The 24863-nt window shown below is 46.3% G+C and overlaps 4 protein-coding genes across 5 annotated transcripts; 1 reads left to right on the forward strand and 3 right to left on the reverse strand.

Annotated features, from left to right (window-relative positions):
- Positions 1-522: 522 nt before the first annotated feature.
- On the reverse strand, positions 523-7622 carry LOC137916070 (mycocerosic acid synthase-like polyketide synthase). Its single transcript, XM_068759189.1, has 6 exons — positions 7565-7622; positions 7321-7474; positions 7085-7245; positions 6796-6999; positions 6519-6700; positions 523-6428 (listed from the first exon to the last, which is right to left on the reverse strand). The coding sequence occupies exons 1-6, from the start codon at positions 7620-7622 to the stop codon at positions 948-950; spliced, it is 6240 nt and encodes a 2079-aa protein (XP_068615290.1). The 3' UTR covers positions 523-947.
- Positions 7623-7894: 272 nt separating this feature from the next.
- On the reverse strand, positions 7895-13148 carry LOC137916066 (ATP-dependent zinc metalloprotease YME1L1-like). 2 transcript variants are annotated; one of them, XM_068759186.1, is made up of 18 exons: positions 13027-13148; positions 12406-12522; positions 12159-12330; positions 11972-12073; positions 11799-11902; positions 11617-11713; positions 11384-11467; positions 11120-11293; positions 10848-11000; positions 10609-10741; positions 10442-10504; positions 10072-10184; positions 9712-9867; positions 9452-9603; positions 9227-9353; positions 9003-9076; positions 8832-8918; positions 7895-8753 (listed from the first exon to the last, which is right to left on the reverse strand). In XM_068759186.1, exons 1-18 carry the CDS (start codon positions 13060-13062, stop codon positions 8613-8615), a joined length of 2085 nt encoding a protein of 694 aa, XP_068615287.1. In that variant the 5' UTR covers positions 13063-13148; the 3' UTR covers positions 7895-8612. The 2 variants fall into 2 exon arrangements, with proteins under 2 accessions (XP_068615287.1, XP_068615286.1); XM_068759185.1 differs by having other exon boundaries at positions 11120-11467; positions 11557-11713.
- Positions 13149-13773: 625 nt separating this feature from the next.
- On the forward strand, positions 13774-18294 carry LOC137916067 (serine/threonine-protein kinase greatwall-like). The gene is made up of 13 exons (XM_068759187.1): positions 13774-13917; positions 13982-14119; positions 14211-14350; positions 14422-14510; positions 14587-14693; positions 14778-14937; positions 15008-15159; positions 15286-16290; positions 16503-16644; positions 16757-16777; positions 17339-17452; positions 17614-17715; positions 17915-18294. Exons 1-13 carry the CDS (start codon positions 13774-13776, stop codon positions 18070-18072), a joined length of 2472 nt encoding a protein of 823 aa, XP_068615288.1. The 3' UTR covers positions 18073-18294.
- Positions 18295-19124: 830 nt separating this feature from the next.
- Positions 19125-24052, reverse strand: LOC137916065 (acyl-CoA-binding domain-containing protein 5A-like). Its single transcript, XM_068759184.1, has 11 exons — positions 23956-24052; positions 23454-23574; positions 23093-23165; positions 22855-22972; positions 22324-22524; positions 22041-22250; positions 21305-21721; positions 20975-21189; positions 20474-20533; positions 20284-20393; positions 19125-20191 (listed from the first exon to the last, which is right to left on the reverse strand). The coding sequence occupies exons 1-11, from the start codon at positions 24050-24052 to the stop codon at positions 20179-20181; spliced, it is 1635 nt and encodes a 544-aa protein (XP_068615285.1). The 3' UTR covers positions 19125-20178.
- Positions 24053-24863: the final 811 nt, after the last annotated feature.

The following is a 24863-nucleotide window of genomic DNA, read 5'->3' on the forward strand; positions in this document are numbered from 1 at the left end:
AGTAGATTTTTTTCTATTTATTTACTTAAGTGCGATGAATTTGTAACTTTAAAGCTCGTCTGTAAATATCTGGGTCTGTAAAGTTGTGTTCACATAATGCTGAAGTCAGATGATCTTATCTGTTTATTTCACTCCTCTCTCTTGGTTCATAGACAAAACATGGACAAAACATTCTTACTTTTTGCTTCAAAGAAACAAATTCATTCTTGTTTTCAGGCCAAAATATTTCATAATATAATATGTTTTTGCCTCTTCATAGCGCAAAAAAACAACTTGCTCTTTTGTGATGACTGCATGCATGTTCAGATCTAAGCTTCCAGGAGTCTGATTCGTGGAACTGGGTCAATCAGGTGATTCGGCTCACCTCGTCTTGTGTCAAAACTAGCGTGTCTCTCCCTGCTAACTGCTAATATGTAAAATAAATTTATTTTTAGTAATTAATTTTGTGTTCTCTCTTTTGTCAAGGCCTGTTTCTAACATTTGATTTTACATTTACAACACATTCGTGTAATGAGGCGTTCCAACCGATGCTGCCATTTTGAACACATTTTATTCACACATCTGAAAAGCAGCTACAATTTTCCCTTGACAACTTTTTCAAAATAAAAATGTAAATCAGCAACATGATTTAACACATGATCAAGCATTTATGCAAAACATTTATTTCACTAACCTACAACTGAATTAACAACAGTAATAAGTTATTGTGCAGCTCTTTAATAGAAAGTTATTAGAATAAAAATCACAAGACTTTCAACACTGCATTCAACATGTGACTGAGCCAAGTGGGTACAAAGAGGGATAACATACAGTATAGTTTCTAACTGCAAAATACAATTACAGGATTTCATAATCAAGAATACAGCAAACAATGAAAAAACTGAAGTGAATTAATATTTGCATAAAAAAAAAACTTTCATGTTCATGATATCAATTAGCCTATACAATTATCCATTATTAACTGCAGTTTGCAAAGTGGCCAGTGTGCTGTTGGGATCCAATAATCTAACCAAAGGTACGTTCACACCCGTCTCCTGAAAAAGTTTATTCTGCAGAGTCATGGCCAGCAGAGAGTCAATGCCCAGTGTCCACAGAGCTGCGTCGTCATCCAGATCATCTACACTCATATTGCTGATGTCACTGACAATGTTTCTCAAACTTTTGTCTGGGGACAATGAAAGCTGAACCCCGGATTCATTTGTCAAATCTTTTAGCTCCATTTCCACCAAAGCAGACAGCCGCTCTCTGAGGGATGCGTTTTGGGAAAGTACATGAACGTTCAGAGTTTTGAAGTTGAACTTGCATATGACTTGTTGTGGCCTGTTCATTAGGAGACACCTTTCAAGAGCCTCGTGAATGTCACACCCATCCATTACCATCATCCCTTTTGCCTCTAGGAAATTTTGGAAATGTTCTCTATTCAATAAGAGACCGAGGTTCAAAGGACCCCAGTTGACGGACTGTCCAGCAAGTCCACGGTTTCTCCGATAATGGCAGAATGTGTCGAGGAAGGAGTTGGCTGCTGCATAATTAGATTGTGATGGATTTCCAATGAAAGAAGAAATGGAGGAGTAGCACACAAAGAAATCCAGTTGGCTGTGAAGAGTTGCATAGTGAAGGTTTAGAGCTCCGCTCACTTTGGGCTGCAGCACCTTTCGGAAGAGGGGCTCATCAAGGTTTTCGATCAAAGCGTCGTGTAATACTGCAGCACTGTGAAACACTCCTTTGATTGGACAAGAGGGGAATGTTTGTTCAATTTCTGAGATTGCATCCACTACCTGCACTGACACAGAAACGTCACATTGGACGTTCATGATCTTCACCCCATATCTTCGCTTAATGATTTCCATTTCACACCGCTTTTCATCAGTCAGACATCTTCTCGACAGCGTTGCAATAAAGCCTCCACCATTTTTGGCAATGAATATTACTGTCTCAAGTCCCAAACCAGAGAGCCCCCCAGTTACAATATAAATGCAGCTTTGCTTAAACAGTAATCCAGGCCTTGTCATCAAAGGGATATCAGACACGGGGCAGTCAGATTCTCTATGATGTAGAACAACTTGTTTGACTGTCTTCGTTGTGAAGTAGGACTCGACATTGGTCTGAGGCTCTGTTGTGCTGAATAACTGAAAGGTTTCCCTCTTCAAAGGTAGAGATGCCGCATCGAAACGTAAAGACAGCAACCAATTGGATATCTTCCTGTTTTGTGCTTGCAAATTGGCTCTCTGGAGAACATTCGCCACATCGAGTTTGTGGATATGAATGCCTTCATTTTTCACCACAAACATGTTTGCAGGAAGAGACGATGACATGAGATCGCTGCATACAAAAACAACATGTCGATCATGCCCACCAATGTCACGCATGCCCTGCCAAGAGAGATCAAATGGGGGCAGAAACACAAGCGCGTGACTCTGCTCACAGAGTTGAGTTTGACCTCTGAGATGTGCCAGAGAGGAGACATTCCAGCCTGACCTGTTAGCTGTCAGAGCCAACACTTTCAACAGAGCGGAGGCTGAGCTAGAGGAGACGATGATCAGTTTCCTACGCTGCCGTTTAACCTCGGGCAGTTTTCGCTGCAGGATCTCCCATGCCAGTACGAAGTACGACACACATGGATTCTCTTTCAGGAACGGGAATGTCTCTGTCTTGTAGCATACAGCCTCAGGAATCATAATCCTCGCAGAGGCAGTTATTGGGCAACATGAGGCAATTTGATCTCCAACTCTTAGGTTAGAAACCCCTTTCCCAACAGTTCTGACAATGCCAGTAAAATCTAAAGAGAGAAGTTTGTGGGTCTGTGATGTGTGCGTACTCCAATACATTGTCTTGCCGAAGTTCATATTTGAAATGGTGACGGGAAAGTAGTCAGAGGAATGCACACATATTCTGCTCAACTGAATCTCTACTGACTTTTCTTGAACATTTACATTGGAGTCAGAGGCCATGGCGGACAAAGGAGCCATGCTATATGGGTCAGTTGTCTGTAGAACAAAGTTGTTCACATCTACTGGCTGCATAACCTCTTCCCGGGAACCCTCCACCCTAATGGGCGTCCGCTCTATGTTTGCTGTCAATGCTTGCCCCTTGCTGATTGTGACTTCGTGTTGTTCAAAGGTGTTTACTACATGGACCAACATTTGAATGTCCTCACTGGTTACAGAAGCAAGGTCAATAAGGTGAAAAGAGAGACCCGGTATCTCTGCGGCACAAGCCCTTGTCATCCCAGACAGGACAAAACCTGGATTGACATGGTCCACGATTGTGTCTGTCGCTCTGTAGGTTATGACATGGACAGTAAAGGAGCGTTGACTGTCTTTCAGAGCTAAAACAATCTGACGAAATAGCTCACAACAAGTTGCCAAGCGACGTAGTATCTTCTCAGATGAAAGGTGGCTGAGGTCTTCGGCACCCCAAATGAAGAGGACATTATCCAAATCCATATTGTTGCTCAGTGACTGGAAGACTACATGTCGAATCTGCTCTGTCATCCAATGCTCTCTGCTCTTCACGAGAGTTGAATCTGGATGCATGTATGGCCCGAGTCTTTCTGCGATGCCAAGTTGGTCTTTAAAAACTATAGCTTTGATTTGGCAATTTTGCAGGTCGCTCTGGTGTGGAATTTCAAACATTTCATTGTGGAAGAAGTGTGACTCCATAGACTCTGAGCAATTGCCCAAAAAAGAGATCCTCACCCCTTTAAGTTCCACCAGTACATGACCCTCTTTGGTGGAAAAGCTACCACATACCTCGAGGAAGTCTGGCGTCTCTTTGGTGGCTCGCAAATACATGACCATTTTCTCCTGCAGTGGTCTTGAAATGACTACGCTACAAATAGCCGAGGGGAATCCATGCTTTGCCTTTAACTGTCTCATAGCGATCACAGCTGTCATTTGCATGAAATTGTCCAATAAGACTGGGTGAATAAAATAGGCATGAAGGTCCTTTAGAAGTTCACCAGGCACTTGAATCGCAGCAACAGCCTCCTTTAATTCGTCTCCAAAATGCACATCATCAATCTGTTTGAAGATCGGGCCATATTCGAAACCTGCCTGTGAAAGAATTGAATATATTTCTCTTTGTTTCATTACTGTTTTGCACCTTTGGAAAATCATGTCAAGACAAATGAATGGTTCCTCTAACAGGGGTTGGCCGTCTGTGCACCTGTATGTGCCAGAGGTATGTGTTGCAACAGGAGACTGTATTTTAAAAGAAGCTTCATTCTCTCTGTGATCCACTATAACTTTAAACTGGTGAGAGCTTGCGCTTAAAGTAAATGGACTCTCAAACCTTATGCTGAGCTGGAGCTGAGAAACCGGTTTCTTTGGCTTTAACATTGCCACAATTGAGGCATAAGCTAATTCAACATAGAAAGACCCTGGCGCAATCGGGACACCGTTGTTTTTATGCTCCCAAAGATACGGTGCAGTATCTAACGATGGCGTCCACGTGAATTCGTTATTGCCCTGCCTCGTTTGGGATATGAGCGTATGAGAAGAAAAAGCAGGGGATTCATCACCGTTTCTCACAGCTTCAAAATTCAATTCCTTTCTTGTATTGACGAACTGATAGACTGGAAACGCTGTGGGCAATGTCTCACAACCCCTGTAGACCTGATGCCAGTCAACATTGATGCCTAATTCGAAGAGCTTTGCAACAGTAGACAAGATTGTGTCATAATCTTTCTCTGGCTGGATTGACGAAAGAACTGTGGCGTTATTTCCCAGAGTCTCATGTATGCTCCTTTGGAGAGACCTACGAGGTCCGATCTCCACGAACACCGCCTTTCTCTTTGGTTGCTCGTCTTTAGCGGCAGCACGGAGTGCTTGTTCAAATAAAACGGGCTCTCTGATGTTTCTTGCCCAGTATTTGCCTGTTCTGAAGTCCCCATCGGAACAACAATCTCCAGTCACTGTTGAAAACAGTTTGGATTCCATTTGGTTGGCATCTAAAGGATCAATACTTCGTTCAATGTCCTCTAGTATAGGGTCCATCATGTGGCTGTGATAGGCTGTTGGTACATCTAATTCATGGAGGAAAAGATTCTTCTCAGGAAAGTCGATCCACAGCCTCTGACGGAGGACGTCAATAGAACCCGAATCCCCTGACAGCGTGCAGGACTGGGGACTGTTGAACGCTGCGACACAAATCTTTCCAGAAAAATCTGGAAGTATTTCCAATACTTTTTCCACAGCCACATTGCCAACCAGAAGCATCTTCCCTCCTGTTACGTTGCTTTGAAGAGTGCTGCGGTGGTGCAACACCTTCACAGCATCCTCAAGAGACAGGAGGCCGGAGCACTGAGCGGCGGCGACCTCACCGACAGAGTGTCCGATCACAGCGTCAGGTTTGACGCCCCATTGCTTCAGGAGAGCGGCAACGCCAACTTGAATAGCAAAAAGGAGCGGCTGGACGATGTTTGGTCTGTTGAAATCATCGCTATCGCACTCAGCAGCAAGCCACTGACCGATGTTAATGCTTTTATGACTCTGGAAGAGATTCTCAACTTCCCGGATCTTATCCCTGAAAGCAGGAACCCGTCTCAGTAGCTGCTTGCACATTCCTCTGTAGGCAACTCCGTTTCCACAGAACACAAAAAACACTCGCACATCAGACCCTATTGCCTGAAATTTGGTTTTCACCGCAGACGCCAGGTGATGTTGCAAATCGTCGAGGGAAGATGCCAGGAATGCCTTCCTGTACCTGTTCCTAGAATGACTCCTCCCACATGCGGACGTGTATGACAGTGCCTGCAAGTCAATTGTTTGATCGCTACGAAGCCTTTGGTGAGTGTCAGCCATGGACAGGACAAATGACTTCTCAGATTCTGCAGATATTGCAAAGAGATTCGAACCACATTTTGGAATCTGCGTGGGAATGCTGGTCTGTCTGTGCTCTCTTACAATCGCATGGGCATTTGTGCCGCCAAACCCAAAACTGTTGATCCCAGCCACCCGTCCTAACGATCCGCCTGCCTCCCACCTTTCGGCTTCAGTGGGAATACTTAAGCCCAGTCGTTTTACATCGACACTGGAACTGTCCTCTGAGTAGGAAACTGAAGGAACTATAGTTGCATGCTTAACCATCAGGAGTACCTTAATGAGTCCAGCCACTCCTGCAGCAGATTCCGTATGTCCAACGTTGCCCTTCACGGTTCCAATCCGCAGCGTGGCTGAACCTGGCGGTTTAGCTTTAGCGATGGCATTTGAGATGCTTTCTGCCTCTACTGGATCCCCAACTGGCGTTCCAGTCCCATGCGCCTCAATGTACTGGACATTTGCAATGTCAGTCTCTGAGTAGATCCTCTCCAACAGCTCCTGTTGTTGAACCACGGATGGTTTGGTGATGGGGGTGACCGAGTGACCGTCTTGGTTGACTGCTGTTTTGCTGATGACACCCCATATTTTGTTGCAGTCTTTAATGGCCTTCATCATATAGAATAGCACGATGTCACACACGGCACGGAATCTATAAACGATCTGAAATGACTGTGAGAAATAATTGCAATGGCTTACTTCTGCCAGAGGCTTCAGGAGAACGACGCCACAGCCCTCTCCTCTACCGTAGCCATCTGCACGGCTGGAAAAAGGCTTGCTTGTCCCGTCCGGTGAGATCATCCTCGCTTTGCTGAGAGCGACGAACACTCTCGGTTCGATTATGCAGCTGACACCGCCGCAAAGAGCCATCTGGCAGTCTCCTAGTTGAAAGAGTGAAATGAAAGCTGAAATATTTAAAACACAATGCCTTGACCGGCACGACAATAAAGAGGGAAGGGAAATCTTGATTTAATACCTTGCCTGATAGCCTGGCAGGCTAGATGTAGCGCCACCAGAGATGACGAGCAGGCACTGTCAATGGCAAAAGATGGGCCCGTGAGATTAAAGGTGAAGGACACCCTATTGGCAGCCATGCTCATTGCCGTCCCCGTCCCGTTGTAGTGGGTTATTGCAGCTGCGTTGTTATTTTGGATCATCTCATAGTCCTTGTTCATCACACCTGCAACACCGTCAGAAAAGCACAGCGCGTGTCACAACTGCATCACAAAATCGGGCTTGCAATTTGACCATGGAACAGCTGTCACCGATGTAAACCCCCGTTCTGCTTCCACTGATGTCTTCCATCGCCACTCCCGCGTCCTCCAATGCCCTGTACGTACACTGCAGAAGGAGTTTCTGCTGTGGGTCCATGAAGTCCGCCTCGACTTCAGGAATGCCAAAAAACCTGTGATCAAACTCATTGAACCTAAAATATAAAGATTATAATTCAAGCGTCTCTCAGTGGCACGATGGACATTTGTTCTCGTGAGACAATCCTTACCCCTCTATAAGAGCCGCTCTGGCCGTCTGCGTCCTTCCTGGCTTGCCTTCCTCTGCATTGTACCAGAGCGAGGCGTCAAACCTCTCTGCTGGAATATCAGCAGCACAGTTCCTCCCTTCCGACAGAACCCTCCAAAAATTGTCCAACCCCTCACCTAAAACATCCACCACCACACAAACCCAGTTACAGTTGCGTTTTGGCACAAGCGGAATAAACCAAGCTAAACTTAAAATGCAAGTCAAACCTCCAGGGAAATTGCATCCGATCCCAATAACAGCCATGCCATCCTCCTCCTCCTCCATCTCGATGGGAGCCAAGACGCACTGGAGGCTTCTATTCCAGAAGCCGAGGTGAAGTTCCCAGCCTGTCCATGGCAAAGCGGAGTTTTGCCCTGATTGGTTGCCTCTGCACCGCACTCCCTTTATAAAGATGTTGGAAAGGCACTAGCGGACTCAATAATGCCCCGGTTTGTTAAAGGTCTGAAACTAAACCCAGTAATTACAGGTTGATCATTAAAAGGCAGCAGCGAGACTGATGAAAGAGCTCAGTGTCTTGAGAAACAGAAAGAGGGAGACACGCTTTTTGGGTTTATTTGAGCTTCAAGATGGACTTTATACAAAAGAAGAGAAGCACAAAATCAATCGATTTCCACTCTTACATTATTTACACACTTTCCCTTATTTATCAGTCTGTGCTGTCATCAGAGTAGGACAGGAGGGCTGATCGCTATATAAGTACAAAATAAAAAGAATAAGCAAACATCTCTGGGCACTTAAATAATTAAGGAAGCAACATTGTGTATGGAAGATGAAGCGGAATGACCCAATTTAGAGAAAAAGAAACCCTAAAATGAACAGCGGCACACGACAGCCAAATAGTACATTCTATATGGAAGTATTTTCCAATGTTCACGGATCCTACATAAGCACATCAATTAAATCATCTCATTAATCAGGATCTGTGTCAAATTCATTTGCTTTAAAAAGTTATTTTAGCCCCAAATGTGACCTAAAAAAAAAATATTGTGATGATCGCGCTGTCATTTTTAATAATTAAAGTGTGAAGCGCTTAGAAATTGTGAACCCAAGTCGTCTCTCATTCAAACACAAGAGAAATGGAAATTAGGGGAAAGCAAACCCATAAAAGGGGTGAAACAAAAACATTTCCATTTCATCTTCACACAGAGTAAGAGGGATACAAAAAGATGCCTCCAAAAGGCCTGTGCACAATCGCACAGCTTTATATATATATACACACATATGATTAAACATCTACAATGTCTCCCCAGGGGTCTAGTGGTCCAGAGATTTCCCCTCCAGCACCATCCGGATCTCCTTGGCATCCAGAGTCTCGTATCTTAGAAGGGCATCAGCCAGCGTTTTGTGCTCCTTGTTGTAAGTCTTCAGGATGTTTTTGGCACGTTCATATGAGTCCTGTGAGGAAATGAAAGGAGTTTGAATTTGAAATAGAATATTTGAACAAAGCTACAGCGTCGATTTGAGAACGCTCACCTTCAGTAGGAGCCTGACCTCCTGCTCGATGGCGGCCTGCGTCTCCGGGCTCTGCTTCGTTACGTCGCTGTAGGTCATGACACCGAGCTGCAGCGAAACGCATCCTCAGATGGGCTGAATTGAACAGATGTTTGTGTTCCGAACGGACGCGATCGCATCTTTAAAGTTTACCTTGTCACTCATGCCGAACTTGGTCACCATCCCTTTTGCTACTTTGGTTGCGCTGTCAAAATCGCTGGACGCGCCTGAAAGCAGAAGCGCGAGACCGGGGGTGTAAACAAACGCGTGCGTCTAGAAATGATATTTAAATATCTGGTCAAATCGCAGTTCATCTTTTTGCAATGCAAGTTTTTAAATGTGCCGGCTATTCAACGGTTTATTCCGCATTCCCGCACCGCTGGTGATGTAGTCGGCTCCGAAGATCAGCTCCTCTGCCACCCGGCCGCCCATGCTGACGTCCATCTGAGCCAGCAGCTGGGATCTGGTCTCGTGCCAGCCGTCCTTCTCTGGCATCATGGACACCTGGAATACAGAGACCAGGATGATCCGGCTCAGCTCAGTTACGAGAACAAGCGGCACACACAAAAAAAACACGGTTAAGCCACAAGACGCCGGCTCACATGTCCAAGACTGGCTCCTCGAGGCATGATGGTGGCTTTGTTAATGGCCATTGCATCTTTGGTGAAATAAGCAACAATGGCGTGACCAGACTCGTGGTAAGCGGTGATGGTCTTGTTCTTATTGTCAATGACAACACTCTTCCTCTCGGGGCCTGGCGAGAACAGGGCAAAAATAAAAAAGGACCGTGAGTGACGAGGATTAAAAGCTCCCATTCATGCCCAGCGTTTGAAATGCATGAAGAAAAGATCTGCTTGTTCACCCATGAGGATCTTGTCCCTGGCGAAATCCAACTCCTTCATTGTGACCATCTCTCTCTCGTCCACGGCCGCCTTCAGGGCTGCCTGGTTGACCAGGTTCTCGAGGTCCGCTCCAGAGAAGCCCGTCGTGCACCGAGCAATAATCTCTGCATCTACAGCTGCAAACACAAAAGACAATGATGCCTTTAAAAAAAAGGGGGGGGGGGCAGGAGACAATGGCGTCCCTTTACTGCAAATGAATGCAGCTTTGAATGCTTTAAAAAAGGCTGATGGGAATCAAGTCAAGGATAAAAACGCTTGCTGCCTTTTTGCTTTGTCAGACATTTTAATATGCATCCCTGATATTATACACAGAGACCCACCGGGGTCCACTTTGACCTTGGAGAGGTACCACTCGAGAATTTCAGTGCGTCCTTTCACATCAGGACGAGGGACCGTGACATGTACGTCAAACCTTCCTGGCCTTAGCAGTGCCCTAAAGAGAAGAAGTAAAATGGCGTTTTAAAAAAAGGCTCTAAGAAGGAAGGTTAGGTTGCAAAAAAGAAACGGAGAAAAATGTATGAAGTCTTGATGAAGATTTCTCTCTTCCCTATTTTTGTTTTGCTGGATGCTTTTCAGTTTACATAAAATATTTAAAGTCAGTGTGACAAAAAAATAGGTCAACGTCACATATCGAAGCAGAACGACGAGAAAAGGTTGTAGATGAACGTAAAAAAAAAAAAAAAAACCTACGGATCCAAAGACTCTGCAAGGTTTGTGCCGCCAAGAACGATGACGCCTTCGTTTCGTTTAAACCTGCAACAAAGCAAATCATTAATGACAGGAAGCAAAAGGTTCTGCGAGGCCCACATTTTATTCACACTGAGCAGTTTTTAAAGAGTTAAAACCAGGAAACCGACCCGTCCATTTCAGCCAGCAGCTGGTTGATCGATTGCCTGGCGTGAGGATGAAGAGAAGACTCCGTCCTCCTTCCACCGACGCTGTCCAGCTCATCGATGAAGATGACGCACGGTGCGTTCGCTTTCGCCTCCTCTGCAAGCCGTACCAAAAAAAAACAAAAACAACAACGAGGCATCGTACCTGTCGAGATGCATCCTAAAAAGGGCCGCTCGCATATTCTCACGTTCAGGGAACTTACTGAAAAGGTTTCTGATTCGGCTCGCCCCAACGCCCACAAACATCTCATCAAACTCCGATCCGGAGGTGGGGTAGAACGGCACGTCGGCCTCTCCGGCCATGGCCCGCGCTAGAAGAGTCTTCCCGGTGCCTGGCGGACCAATGAGGAGGATCCCTGAGAGAAAATGCAGAAGGAGCCAATAATCAGCAACAACGAAATCAACACGGGACCAGAGTGATCCGCTCGAATCCTGATTCGGGCTAGCAAGAACTACAGCAGAGAAGATCAAAGACCTTTAGGCAGCTTTCCACCCAGGGCAGTAAACTTCTGAGGATTCTTGAGAAACTCGACGACGTCTCGCAGTTCGTTCTTGGCTTCATCGACTCCTTTGACGTGCTCAAACGTCACGTCCTTCATCTGGTTGGAGCCGAGCGGAGAGTCCGAGCCAGGCGCCGTTCGGAACATCACTGCAAAATCCCATAAACACCGGCGCTCAGCGCGTTTAGTTGCAAGCACGGGAAACAAATTGAACGTCACGTCAGACGAGGAGCATTTACCCGAAAAATATTGATTGGTTCTTGACCAGCCATAAATGGCGAGGCAGACGAGCAGGAGGAAATATCCGGTTCTCCTCAGCGAGACTGTGGGGAACAGAGCGGAGACAAAGGAGTTCATTGAATCGATCCCGGGATCGACGGACTCGGCGTTGGACACCTGCTGCGATACGTGCCTTTCTTCCTTTCCTTCCGATTCAATTCCCGAGACATCATTACGCCCTCGGCGAATCCACTCTTAAAGACGACCTGCTGCTCGTATGTGAAGTCGCTCCGTTTGAACGTTTGATCCAGCGAATGCGCTTCGAGTCCCGTTTCTCTCTGAAGCAACCCCTGCGATGGGACACACGGAGAGCTTTTAAGCAATCGTCCTCTTCAGACGCCGAATGACTTAATCGTGACCCAAATTCTCCGGGACCTTCGGGAATATGTCGGGCTCAGAGTCCACCGGACCGTCATAAGCAGCTTCCTTTACTCTGGTTCTTGATTTGAGTGTCTTGAAACCCCGATTCTGGACGCAAACTGGACACAGAGAAAACCACGTAAACGTCGAACGCCATATCCTGAGTGCAATGAGAGTGGATTTCTTACCAGGAAGTAACTGCAGCTCTGAGAAAACTTGTTTTAGAGGACTGTGGTACGATCGGTGGAATATCGGGGAGCCCAAGCCACCCAATTTTGTGTGAAGAAACCCTGTCGGACAAAAAAAAAAAAATGTTTTCACATTACCTTTAATAGTCTCGCATCCTTCAACTTCAAAAACAATAAAGCCGCTCACCGTGCTTGTTGAGGAAAAAGCTGCCTGAAGAAACGTGACTCGTCCTCCATGCTGTCGGAACTTGAGTAGGGGCTTCTCCTGGTCCTAACGTAGGCAGTAACCTGCCGACCAGCTCGTCCAGCTCGCTCGCCCCGACCTCCGACAGGCCGAGATCCCTCAGATCCACGTTGGACTACGAAGGAAAGATGACATAAGTAAAACTCTCAACATTTGTCAGACAAAAATGGCAAAATGGTCTCCGCCTCGCCTCTTTGAGAGACGCGCCGTTGTCTGTCGAGTCTCTTTGCAGGGCCTGCACAGAAGCTGTGGCGGAGTTCCTCAGGGAGTGGAGGGCGTTGACGAGCTGGCTCAGAGGCAGATTCATCTGACAGAACAGAGGAGAGGAGAGGAGGGGAGGGCGGAGGTGAAGCACAAGAAGCACAAGTCTTTCAACAGAAATCAGTTTCAGCCGGTCTAAAGTGGATCTGTCAGACAGGAGCGCAGCTGTTATTCAGGCTAACAACGAAAAGCGTTCTTACGTCAGACATATGCGCCACGCAGCATGCTAATAACCCTGCTTGTAACCTTTCGAGCCTACTCTTCACAAAACATAAACAACACGTGACCCCCCCCCCCCCCCCCCCTCAAGAACGAACCTACGTGTGACGCAAGAATGGTCCGATCGAGCGACGATTATTCCGCTAGCTCGTAACTGCTAACATTCAGATGAGCAGAAACTTCCAAAAACGATAAACAGAACATTTTGTTCATATATAACAATTATCCAAAGGCATTGTAATCCAAATGTCAAATACAGTTACGTTGCCAAAAGGTCACACATTAGCTAGCTAGCTAGCTAGCTAGCTAGCTAGCTCTCCTGCCGGCTTACCAGCTGTGGTTGAAACGTCGTTGAAAGGGAAAACATTTTTTTTTTTGCCAGATGATAGTTTAAAATTCGGTTTTGGAAGGGTCGATGTTTGAGGAGTTACCCTCTGAATTATTTAAATGAACGAGTCCTCCTTGAAGCCGTGCCCTTTATTTTCCTCGTTACATAGCTTTTAGCACCTTCATTACACGTCAAATGGATTCTCCGTGAGTTGCTAATATCGCATGGACTACAAAATGACGTCAAGGTGAATCACTACCGGGTGATTTTTTTCATTTGTGGAGGTTAAACCGTGCGATAATTAAAATCCTATTAAAAAAATGCCTGAATGTATTTAACGACAAAGTCTGTTTATTGTCAACGCATCCTTTACAGGGACGAAAACAATTATTATTATTATTTTTAAATAATGTAATTTTCAGGTCTGTTCCTGATAGCCTCACCAAAATTAAAATATTCACAATGTCAATTTCGTTCTATTAGACATTTTAAACACTTTACGTTCGTTTCGTCGAAAAAATACAGACCTAATAATTAATTAAAGCACAAATCGAGAGCATTTAACGTTTCGCACCCAATTAATGCGATATTTCCACACAGGCGGTTATTGGGACAGCTAAACGTGGTGTCAGGGGACCTCGGGAAAGAGAGGCAGGAATTCAAAATTTCAAAACAATCCCAAAATGGTTGTTTTGTCATGCAAGTGTTTATGCTGAGGCTTGAAGTTTGAAATCTAGTTGAAAGAAAAACATGGATGCAGATAAAAAACATGACAAATCTGTGGATGTTCCATCAATTGAGGATTTCATCGTTTTGAAGCCCATTAGCAGAGGGGCTTTCGGTAAAGTCTACCTTGCACGGAAGCGGTGCAATGCGCGATTATACGCCATAAAGGTAAATCAGATTGTTCTCTGGCAGCTGTAAATCCTAAACGTGTTCGCTAACTTGTTTCCGTTAGGTGATGAAGAAAGCCGAGATGGTTGATAAAAACATGACGAGTCAGATGAAGGCGGAAAGAGACGCACTTGCTTTAAGCAAAAGCCCCTTCGTGGTTCACCTGTTTTACTCCCTCCAGACCGCCGCCAAGATCTACCTGGTAACGCAATGCACTTTCACACTCACATTTACAGTGTGGGATTATTCACGTTGCTGTTGCTACTGCTACATCTCCCCCCCTTGACTTGCAGGTAATGGAATACCTCATTGGTGGAGATGTGAAATCTTTGCTTCACATCTACGGCTACTTTGACCAGGATATGTCTGTGAAATATATCGCAGAGGTTGCGCTGGCCTTGGACTACCTCCATCGTCACGCTATAATCCACAGGTACGTCGTCGTTAGGTGTGTATAACAGACCCGAGTGTGAGCCGGACGCTAACAGAAATCTCTTTCTGCAGGGATCTGAAGCCAGACAACATGCTTCTATCCAACGAGGGTCATATCAAGCTGACAGATTTCGGCCTTTCGAAGGTCAAGCTCGACAGAGGTACGACGTCGTATCAGCTGCTCATTAAACAACCTGCGGCGATCGCAGGTACTAATATTTCCTCCCTCTTTACCAGAGCTGAATCTTATGGATATCCTTAATACTCCATCCTTGGCCAAACCCAAAAAAGATTACTCCCGCACCCCAGGTCAAATCCTCTCCTTAATCAGCTCCCTTGGATTCGTGAGTGAATTTACAGACTTTTTGCTTGACATCTGCTCCATGCCTGGATTGTATCCCTCTTTAATTTGTACAATTTAAACGCAGAATACGCCTGCGGCCGGAGGGATGCGCCGCTGCAGCGCATCGGCTGCGTCCAGTCCCATGTCCTGTGGCAGAATAAAACAAAAGAATAACTCTCTCGGTTCTTCCGTGAGGAAGAAACGAGATCATCTGTCTCCTGCGACTCGCCATCCTCTGAACTCAGGCATGTAAGCCGCTGAGCTTTGTGTCTATAAAACGTGTCTGAAATTAACATTAACTGTCTCTCTCCACAGGGCCAAGCGACATTTTGTTCAATCCTCACAAGGTCACTAAGAATCTGACCCACACACTGCTGAACAGCAGGAAGCGATTTGAGACGATGAGCGCCGGGAGCACCACCACCGACACCGAATGTGGGGTCAGTCCACTGTGGGAGTGCGAGGAGGTCAGTTCCATGTTTTAAAAACATGACTTTATGAATATAAAGCGCTTTTTTGCACTTTAAAATGGATCCTGTCTTTTATTCCCTGCTTTGACGGGAATTGATGCTTTTTCTGTCTCGCTTTTTCAGAAAGAAAACCAACATGCTGCGGAGCAAAATAGGGGAGGGCCTGCTAAATCCAGCGTGCCAAGAGAGGATTACCCGCCCCCCATCGATCTGTCGAATCAGTCAGATCCAGGCCACCCCGCAGACACAAAGCCCCGACCAAGCAAGGCTGGTTCTCTTTCCACGGCTTGTGAAGGTTCTCCTCCCTCGGCCTCGTCTTCGAAGAGAACCTTTTCTGATGTCGAGAAAAGCCCCGAGCCAGCGGAGCTCCGAGCCAAGAAGAGCAACGCGACGTTTAAGAGATGCTTCGGTATTCCAGAACAGACTTCCGAGTCTCACTCTGGAATGACTGGAGAGTTTTCCACCATCCGCATCGGCGGTGTCCTGGACCCCGCGGAGCGCCGAGCCCGAGTCCCGAAGCGCTCCAGTCCCATCGCCAAAAGTCTGTTCTGTGAGCCGGACGAGCCAACGGAGGACGTGTTCGAGGAAACGGCTAAAGATTTGTCCCAGCTGAGTTTCACGTCTCCGCTCGGGGGGGACTCTGATGTTTGCAGGAGCTTGAGCCTCGACTCTGATGGGTCTCTGTGTGAAATGTCTCTCGCTGGCAGCCATGCGTCCCTCAAGACAGACGGTTCCCCTAAAAATAGGGATTCTCCATCACCCGAGGAGCAAAAGGGGGACAGAGACTCGTCTCTCACGGAATCGAGCCCCAAAACTCGACCTGCTAACAGCGAAACGCCAAAACTCGGCGGCGACGGTCAGAGACGTGGATCTCGCGGCTCCTCCCTCAGCCGGTTCCCTGATCTGCCGGGCGCCGTCGGACCGCCCCCCTCCTTCCTCAGGCCGCGGAACGTCGTGGCTTTCCGTAGCTACTGCAGCTCCATCGACCGCTCAAACATGTCTGGCGTGTCCCGGCTCAGCGTCGGGTCGGTCGAGGCGATGGACGTGTCCACGGCAGCGTCTTGCCGCGCTGCATCTGGAACTGGAACGCCGCTGCAGAGACCCAGCTCCAGCAGCTCTCTGTGCCAGGTACCCCCCAAGGGCAGATCCACAGTGTCCAGAGCTTAGCTGTCCAGTCCAGGGCCTAGTCGGAGATGGTTGGTGGTCTGCCCCCTCCGGGATGGAGTCTTTGGGGTCTTGGGTGGATTGTCGGAGATATGAAATTACGACGCGCTACGCTGCCCGTTTAAGTTTTGCCATTAACCCGTTTGTCGTTTAATTTTCTTCTCCCTTCACATCAGACCCCTCAACCCATGTCGACCTCCCACACCCCCTTCAGGACGCCAAAGAGCGTCAGAAGGGGTGCGCTGCCCGTCGAGGGCGTTCCCATTCTGGGAACTCCAGACTACTTGGCTCCGGAGCTTCTCCTGGGCAAATCGCATGGTGAGGAAAAATCACAACTCCGCATCGGTCGCTCCGTTTCTCAGCACAGCACGTATAACTGGCGGCGGATTGTCATCCATTTTGAGTCCTTGTGACAGACGCTCTCTTTGAGTTTCAGGAGTTTGTCCATGTGGTGAGTTTTTAAACGATTGCTGCTGTTTTGTTCAGCATGCATGATCACACATCCCTGCTAATATGCTAAAGGAAGATGGCTGCTGATCCATTTTTCCTTCCCCCCCCCCCACTGGCTTCTGCTCCGTGGATCGGTGAATAGACTGTGGGCTTGATCAGAAAGAAGAGGGAGAGCATTTTAAATGTGTGATTACGAATGCTGAACAACTGGGAGCGTCTGTTAACGTCCAACTAACCCCGTCGCCGTTCGCAGTTGGGGAAATCAGATTTGCTGCGGCTGGAATGAAAAAATATTTTTTCTGCTTTTGGAATCTGGGTCATTCTGGCGCATGCGCTGCAGCGCCGGGTCCGTCTGTCAAATTCAGCGACTGGCCTGCTGATAATAACGCATTGATCAAACCTGTCACGTAACTCATTGAGGATTTCCTGTCACATTGTCCTCAGTGTTTGGGTTTTCCACTTGTGAATGAATGAATACGACGTTAATCCCGTCCAGTCTTATTAGCGGATTAGCGTGACGCCAGCAGCTCCGTGAAAAGCGACTTTTCTTTGCCCCATCCAGACTTCATGGTGGACTGGTGGGCGCTAGGCGTGTGTCTGTTCGAGTTCCTCACAGGCGTGCCCCCTTTCAATGATGAGACGCCTCAGCTGGTCTTCCAGAATATTCTCAGCAGAGGTGGGTTTTGGGGGGGGGGGCAATTGAGAAAGAGAGGGAGGGTGTTTTTCATGATTACCATGTTTTAATTATTCCATATACCAAACAGCCATCGTTTTACAGCTTAGTTTTAATTCATGATCATGATGCGTCCTTTGTCACCTCCCTGTCAATAACTGTAGATATTCCCTGGCCTGAGGAAGAGGAGGAACTGTCTGCAAACTCAAGGGATGCGATTGAAATCCTCCTGACCATGGACATGACGAAACGAGCCGGTCTTAAGGGTAAGGAGCACGTCACCATTTTTGATTTTAAATCCCGTCTCAGAATGTTGCTCAGGTTTCGCTTTAAAATCTAATTTGTGATCCTCGCTAATGAGGATCGGGAATATATCGTTATATCATGGTAGCATTGGCCGCATTGTGGAATTTGATTTCAAATCAAATGTCAACTGATCTGATGATTTGCATCGACATCCATCAGAACTTGGGCGTCACCCCTTGTTTGAAGGGGTGGACTGGGACGATCTGCAGAACCAGCCGATGCCCTTCATACCCCAGCCTGAGGACGAGACCGACACCTCGTACTTTGAGGCACGGAACAACGCTCAGCACATCGCCGTGTCCGGCTTCAGTTTATAGAGTTTAAAACAGCAGTCAGGACCTTTGGGTTGTTCATCTTTGTTACGTCTAAACCTAAACTTATATCTCTTAAATTTGACTCTACGAGCAAAATACCATTTGTTAATATTTTTGCTGTATAATAACAATTAATTTATGTATAAGTACCTTAGGAAAGCTTGTATATTTGTGTAAATGTCTTTACTGCCTGATTTTGACTTTTCAAGCTTGTACTTGTTCATTAGTGTGACGTTCCCTTTGTTAGACTGGTTTGTGTCTGACTTGTTGGCACTGAAGGAACAATACTGCTGAAGAAAAACTTGTTAATGTGTTCAGGATTAATGCATTTTATATGTAAATCTTTTAAATACCACATAGTGCTGTTGTTTTAAAGCAGTAGTGTGTATTTTGTGTTCTGATGGCACTTTTCCAGCTTTTATTTCAATGTTTTTGGGTGATTTCCATGCTGTCTGTTTCCACATACTTTTTAGTCAACTACAAGTTCACCAATCTTACTAAATAAAATTTATCTTGTTCTCTTTGAGAAAAAAATTATGAATAAAATGTGTTTGTAATTTATTATAAAACATCACAATGACCAACTTCTTTACATAATCTAATAGTTTAAATTTAATGTCTTGGAGAATTGTTTTCTTCTGTTTGCTAAGTATAATGCTACATCATACACGAGCCAGCTAGCTAGCTACCAAGCCTCATACTATAACAAATAACCAGGGTCTAAAAATGTTTTGGGTTTTTTTTTCTCTAAAAGATATATTTTAGAAATAGTTTTGGACTTGCTGAACTTTATCATCTATTTATGTAGATATTGACGCCTTAAAATAAATAGCAAAAAAAGCAAGCAAGCTGTTATTTTAGCAAAGCTAAGCAAAACAGTGCCAACTGTAGCACTTAGCATTAAACTCTGTGTAATAGCTAATTATTATTTACATTTTCAAAATTAAAATTTCCCTACAAAGAGAAAGAAAAGCATTTCCTAAAATGTCAAAACCATTTGAAATTAAATTAGAGGCTTCTGATTATCAGATGGAGAGACAGTGAGAAAGCCTTAGAACGTCTCAGTAGAAAGTTAAACTTATGTTTTATTAACACGCAATGGCTCTGGAAAGATTAGTGCTACCGGAGACAAACCTCTCTCAATATTATACATTAAGCTAACTTAACGGGAAAACAATCAAAACACTGCATTTCAATCACAACTGTACATCTGTTGTACGCAATTTGCATACATCTCATTACTTTGCAATGGATTCGTGATTAGCATCAGTGACACAAACTATTTCCACAATATTTGTACAAATGTTATATATCGCACATTAAAATGATTCGATAACGCAAACGAGAGACGAAGACAAGAGCTATACGTTAATAATGGGACAGTTGACCACGTTATGGCTCTCTGGGTAGTATGATTCATTAATTAATTTGGTCCAACCGTTATGAGCCAATATGAATGTACCTCACAATGTTGAGGCACTTCTTTGATTTTGAAAGACAATGACATGAAGATTCACACGACAAAAAGCGCGGACGTCGTCGAACCCAAACATTTAAAGCAGTCACATCAAAATTAAACTTCCCCAAACAGCTGGAATCGGGCTACGGGAAATAAATATTAATATTGTCATAATTTAAAAGAATCTCATATATATATATATATATATTATTACATTCAATCCCTCCTGGACTATTACAGTTATTAAAACGATTTTATTGTAGCAGCATTGTGCCTGGGCAGCTCAGGAAACAGAATCGTGAAAATCAAGCAATGTGCTGAAAACAACACGAGATTAGGCCCAGTCTTTGTGCAACAAAAGCCTTCGTTATGGGAATAACTGAGAGGCTTTTGTGTAAATCCCAACGGGTCCCCCTACGAAGTAAAAGATCGCAGTGCAGCGGCATCGTCTAGAAAATGTACGTGAAGACCGTACATTCCTGCTTCTATCTCCACGTCAGCGCTACGACACACTTGAGAGCTATTCCCTTCTTCCTCACCGTGCAAAAGCAAATTACTGGGTTGTGGATTTAAGCAGGGTGGAGTTACAGCTATTAGCAGCTCAGAACAGACATTATCTGTGCCCCGTTGGTGTTTGGATGAGAGCAGGTTCAGTTGGTTCGCCTGTTAAAGCAAGAGGAAACTCAGATCAGGTACGGCATGAATATTATAGGAGATAGTTTATATTTATATTTATCTGTAAGAAGAAAAAAAACCTTCTCCTTCTCTGCACGTAAAGGCGAATAAGCCACTGAACCACAAATGGCCAAATAACCGCAAAGGCCAAACTGGTCGGAGAAATGTCAAAAGGCCACCAGGAGGGGTTCTAAAATGGACAAAGAAATAAAATCAGGTCAAAGTTGTGAGTTTTTCTTATACTAGCGTGACATCTTTGAGAAGGTTTACCCGAAGCCTCTTATTTACCGGGGGCGACACCAAAGTTGGAGACAAAGACAAGGATCTCGCCTGAAGAGAGGGAGGAAAAAAGTCTGTCAACCAAAAAAGTAAATGTTTCAGTGCAAACGTCTTCTCTTGTGTCCTTTCTAAAACCTCGTCTGCACACACCCATGCTTAAAAACAAAACAAACAATGTCAGCGTTAATCTGTACACGCTGAATTCATCTAACTTTGGAAGGTATCAATAAACCTTTATGTTGAAGCTAAACCTGCACACTATGTGATAAATATTTTGTAGCCAATAACGTTGCTCGAGCTGAAAGCTCGGACCCGCCCACAAATGTTTTTCCCTGCGGTAGTTTTAATCCTCGCCGAATAATTTAACCAGGAATTGAAACTGTTTTTCCATAAATGGGATTTTTGTGCACGCCGGCTCCCCCGTGTTAACAAATATTTGTCGTGCGGTTCAACCCGTCGGATCACTTTGGTGTCTCGGCTGACGGGACGGACCTGGCTGGTGCTGAGAGCCTCCAGCGTGTGCAACCTCTGCAGGACGCTCTGCATATCCTCCTGGAGTCGAGCCAACGCGACCACGATCTGCTCGTTCAGGCTCCCCGCCGGCCTCCCCGCCGGCCTCCCCGCGCCGCCCCGGCGGCCCCCGTCGCCGCCTCCGCCGCCGTGCGCGGGCACCAGAGAACCGGAGCCGAGTCCTTGAGACTTGGATCCTAAAATGGACGGTTAAAAGTCTCCCTGATTTTATCTGACTAGCATTGAAACTCAAAGAAATTTAGTTTACTACCATAAATGACCAAGAACTCCTCGCCATGGTGACAGCCTTACCTCCTCCTCCTCCTCCTCCTCTCATCAAACAGCTGTCTGGCACATCTGCATTCAGTCTTTGTCTCTGTGATATCGCTCCACCGTTCTCCTCGTCTTCTCCTCCACACCTGATGACCTGCGGTGGACCCTGCCCCCCCTCCTCCTCCTCCTCCTCCTCCTGGAGCTCCTGCTTTGGCTGGACATGGTTCTCCTCTTCATCCAGCTCGTCTACAGAGCAGTTGAGCTCTGAGTTCTGGAGGAGCACAGCAAATACATCACATAAAATGTCGGGCCAAGAGCTCCGGCCGCTGCAGCAGAGACGAGGGATGAAATGGTTCCTTGCCTCTTTGTGGCCGAACTGGTCCACGGAGTCGCAGTAGACTTCGCTGTCTGAGTCACTGGCCAGGTGACCGGGAGCGGTCGCGTCGAGACCGGGACCTGAGGTCAGCACAAGAGGGGCAGATCTGGGATCAGAGGTCGGCACAAGCGGGGCAGATCTGGGATCAGAGGTCGGCACAAGAGGGGCAGATCTGGGATCAGAGGTCAGCACAAGAGGGGCAGATCTGGGATCAGAGGTCGGCACAAGAGGGGCAGCTCTGTGTGCTCGTTCAACAGAGCGAGTACTTTAGCTCGTTAGCTGAGGTGTGTTTAGATCCGACGCCTGCCAGAGCTGGGTGAGTCCAGATCACCTGATCGCCTGGTGCCTCCTGTAACATACGTACACCACACATCGCCATGGCGACTCACTGCTCCTCACCTGCGCAGTCACAGTTGAGCAGAGGTTCGGCGAGCGAGCCCTCGCCGTTCCGGACATCCGCAGCGTGACACCCATTGGTCAGGTGGGCGACGCCGTTGGACACCTCCCCGTTGGACACCTCCCCGTTGGACACCTCCCCGTTGGACACCCCGCCGTTGGACAGGGGGAGTCTCTGCCTCCTGGAGGAGCTCTTCTTCTTCGGCTGAGACACTGAGACGTAAATAAATCGTGTCAGTTCAATCATTTTTAGGACAGTATTTTCCAGCAGTAGAATTGTGGTTACCTTTTCTGATCTCCCTTATCACTTCTTCTTCTTCTTCCTCTTCTTCTTCTTCCTCTTCTTCCTCCTCCTCCTCTTCCTCCGATCTCTCCCAATCTTGCTTTGATTGGAGCCGGGCCGGGCGGGTCTCCAGAGTGCCGTTCATTTCCATCGTTCTGATGATGCTCTTTGCGACGCTCTTTGACGTTACCGCGTTGCTAAAGCCTGGGAAACGAGACGGACGGAGTAAAGTCAACGGTAAAAAAGTCTCTGGTTCCATGAGGTAGAGGGGAAAAGCGACTTTCAGCGCGCCGACACCTCGACACACGTTCTGGCTAATGACGCTAAAGGCCGCTATGCTACAGCACCAAACTGCACCAGGATCAGACGCGCACGCGTCGCTGTACTTGCCTTCCAGTTGCCGAGCAAACTTTGTCAAACGGGCTGAGCGTTGAACAAGAGGCAAATCATAAAAGGTTAAGCCGCAGCACGCCGTTATCACAACGAAGGAAGGTGAAAGGTGGAGGCGGGACCGCAGGTGGAAAAGACACCGACCTGCGCTCAGGTCCGAAATGTCCGTGATTCTTTTCTTCTCCTCGATCAGCTCGTAGAACGGGCCGAGGACACGGAGGAGCTCCTCCACCTCGTCGGTGACGGGCATCCCCTCCAGGATCTACGCGGCAAACGCGGCGAGACGGAAGCGGTCCAACCGGGATGCGTATAAAAGGTCAAAGGTTTCAAACAGCGTTGTGTTAGCTTTTAAAATTCAGACACTGAAAACAATAAAACATACCAGCTTCATTTCATCGACATAGGAAGCCATCGCTTCTTCCTTCGGCATCTCTCCGAGAGAATTCCACGCATCCCTGGAAAAAAAAAAAAAAAAAAAAGCTGAATCACAGATCCTGGTGAATTTTGTTTTGCGTGTAAACAGACTAGAAATAGTTACTGGAAGCGTTTGGATTTGTGAACAGTTAGAGACACTGAAGCTAGAGTAGGGGTTACATTCCTGCTCAGCGATTCCTGCTCAGCGAGATCAAAGTGCAGAATGCGACACAAGTAGAACACGGTTTACGAAATGTCATAAATTCCACGCAGCCAAACATAAAAAGGCACGGAGCGACACCGACTGTACATTTTGGGTTTGTCGTTACCATTTCGCTTTACCGACCGCGTCCCAGAAACCCGGTCGGGGAACGTCGCACGCTCCAAGCGTTGCTTGTTTATAGAAACTGTAGAACCTGAGCATCATATCGTTGGACGGCTGGAAAGGACCTGTGGGGGGGGGGGGGGGGGGGGATAACAATTCAGTTTATGCACCGCTAAATTTGCATGAAAATAACAAACTGAAATCTTAAACAAACACAAGTTTTTATAATTTACACAACGCAATCAGGCGACTATAAAATCGGCTCCAAGACAAGCAGCCAGTTTCAGGATGTGTAATCTGATCGATGCCTTTCTGAGACAACGTGCACCCTTTGATGCACCCTTTGATGCACCCTTTGATGAGCGACTGCTCGAGCATTAAGTTCGGGCTGCCGTCTGTACGCTGCTAGTAAAGAGGATTAAGCCTTCTAAACCGGACAAGGACCGGGTCGGCCATTCTGGCGGAACCTGGTCTGAGTGCGAGGTGCAGGCTGGAGCCCCCCTCACCGTCGGGGGGTAAACTCTTGATCACTTTGACAGCGGCATCGAACCTCAGCTGGGTCAAACGCCTTTCATCTCCCCCTGTGACGCGCTCCACCTCCATCGTTCCACACTGCGGGGCAGTCAAAAATAAAAACTTCAAACGGACAGCAAAACCCACAACAAAGACATGTCGACAGCTAGCTTCTGCGTAGCCTCCAAATCCAGAGTTTTAAACTTGTGACTTTACTGTAGTTATTACACTGTTATTATGGCCGCCAGAATGACGTTATGACGTCTATCTAGATGCGACACGTTTAACGACACTGTTATTAACGCGTAATAAAAACTAGCTTCCAAACTGTCGATGGAAAAAGCTGAGAATTATTGACACTCACCGTTCGCGTCAACGACCTACCTGCTTGTATGAGGGCGGCCTATCTTTAGCCATCGACCAGACGTCATGAACAATAACCCGGAAGAGGTGCATGATGGGAGTTGTACTTTTCTACCGAGTGGCAATATTTCCTACAAGCGCCACAATCCTCCGCGCCGAAATGTAGTTTGATGTTCTAAAGGGGGAAACTACAAATAAATACAGAGAAAATTAGATAGTAGCAAGACGTAAAACGTAATAAATGTTATAACGCTTAAATTCCACACAACATTTATGGAATTTGTCCGCTCTCGTTACTGTTTATAAGAAAACTACATATACCATCATGCTCCATCGGGATGGTCGTTGGAGCGAGAGGTGGAGAAAAACCTAAGCTCTCACTCTTAATCTTAGTTTTAATTTCCGTGTACCGTAATTATTTTAATATGTAATTATGTAATTACGTAATTACGTTGTCATGTTATTCATAAAACACATCAAGGATGCACATGTTTAAAAACCTCTTTGTTTATGTTTTGCACAAAACACATGACAGAAT

Source organism: Brachionichthys hirsutus, unplaced genomic scaffold, assembly GCF_040956055.1.
Source record: "Brachionichthys hirsutus isolate HB-005 unplaced genomic scaffold, CSIRO-AGI_Bhir_v1 contig_434, whole genome shotgun sequence".
In the NCBI taxonomy this organism is placed as follows: Eukaryota; Metazoa; Chordata; class Actinopteri; order Lophiiformes; family Brachionichthyidae; genus Brachionichthys; species Brachionichthys hirsutus.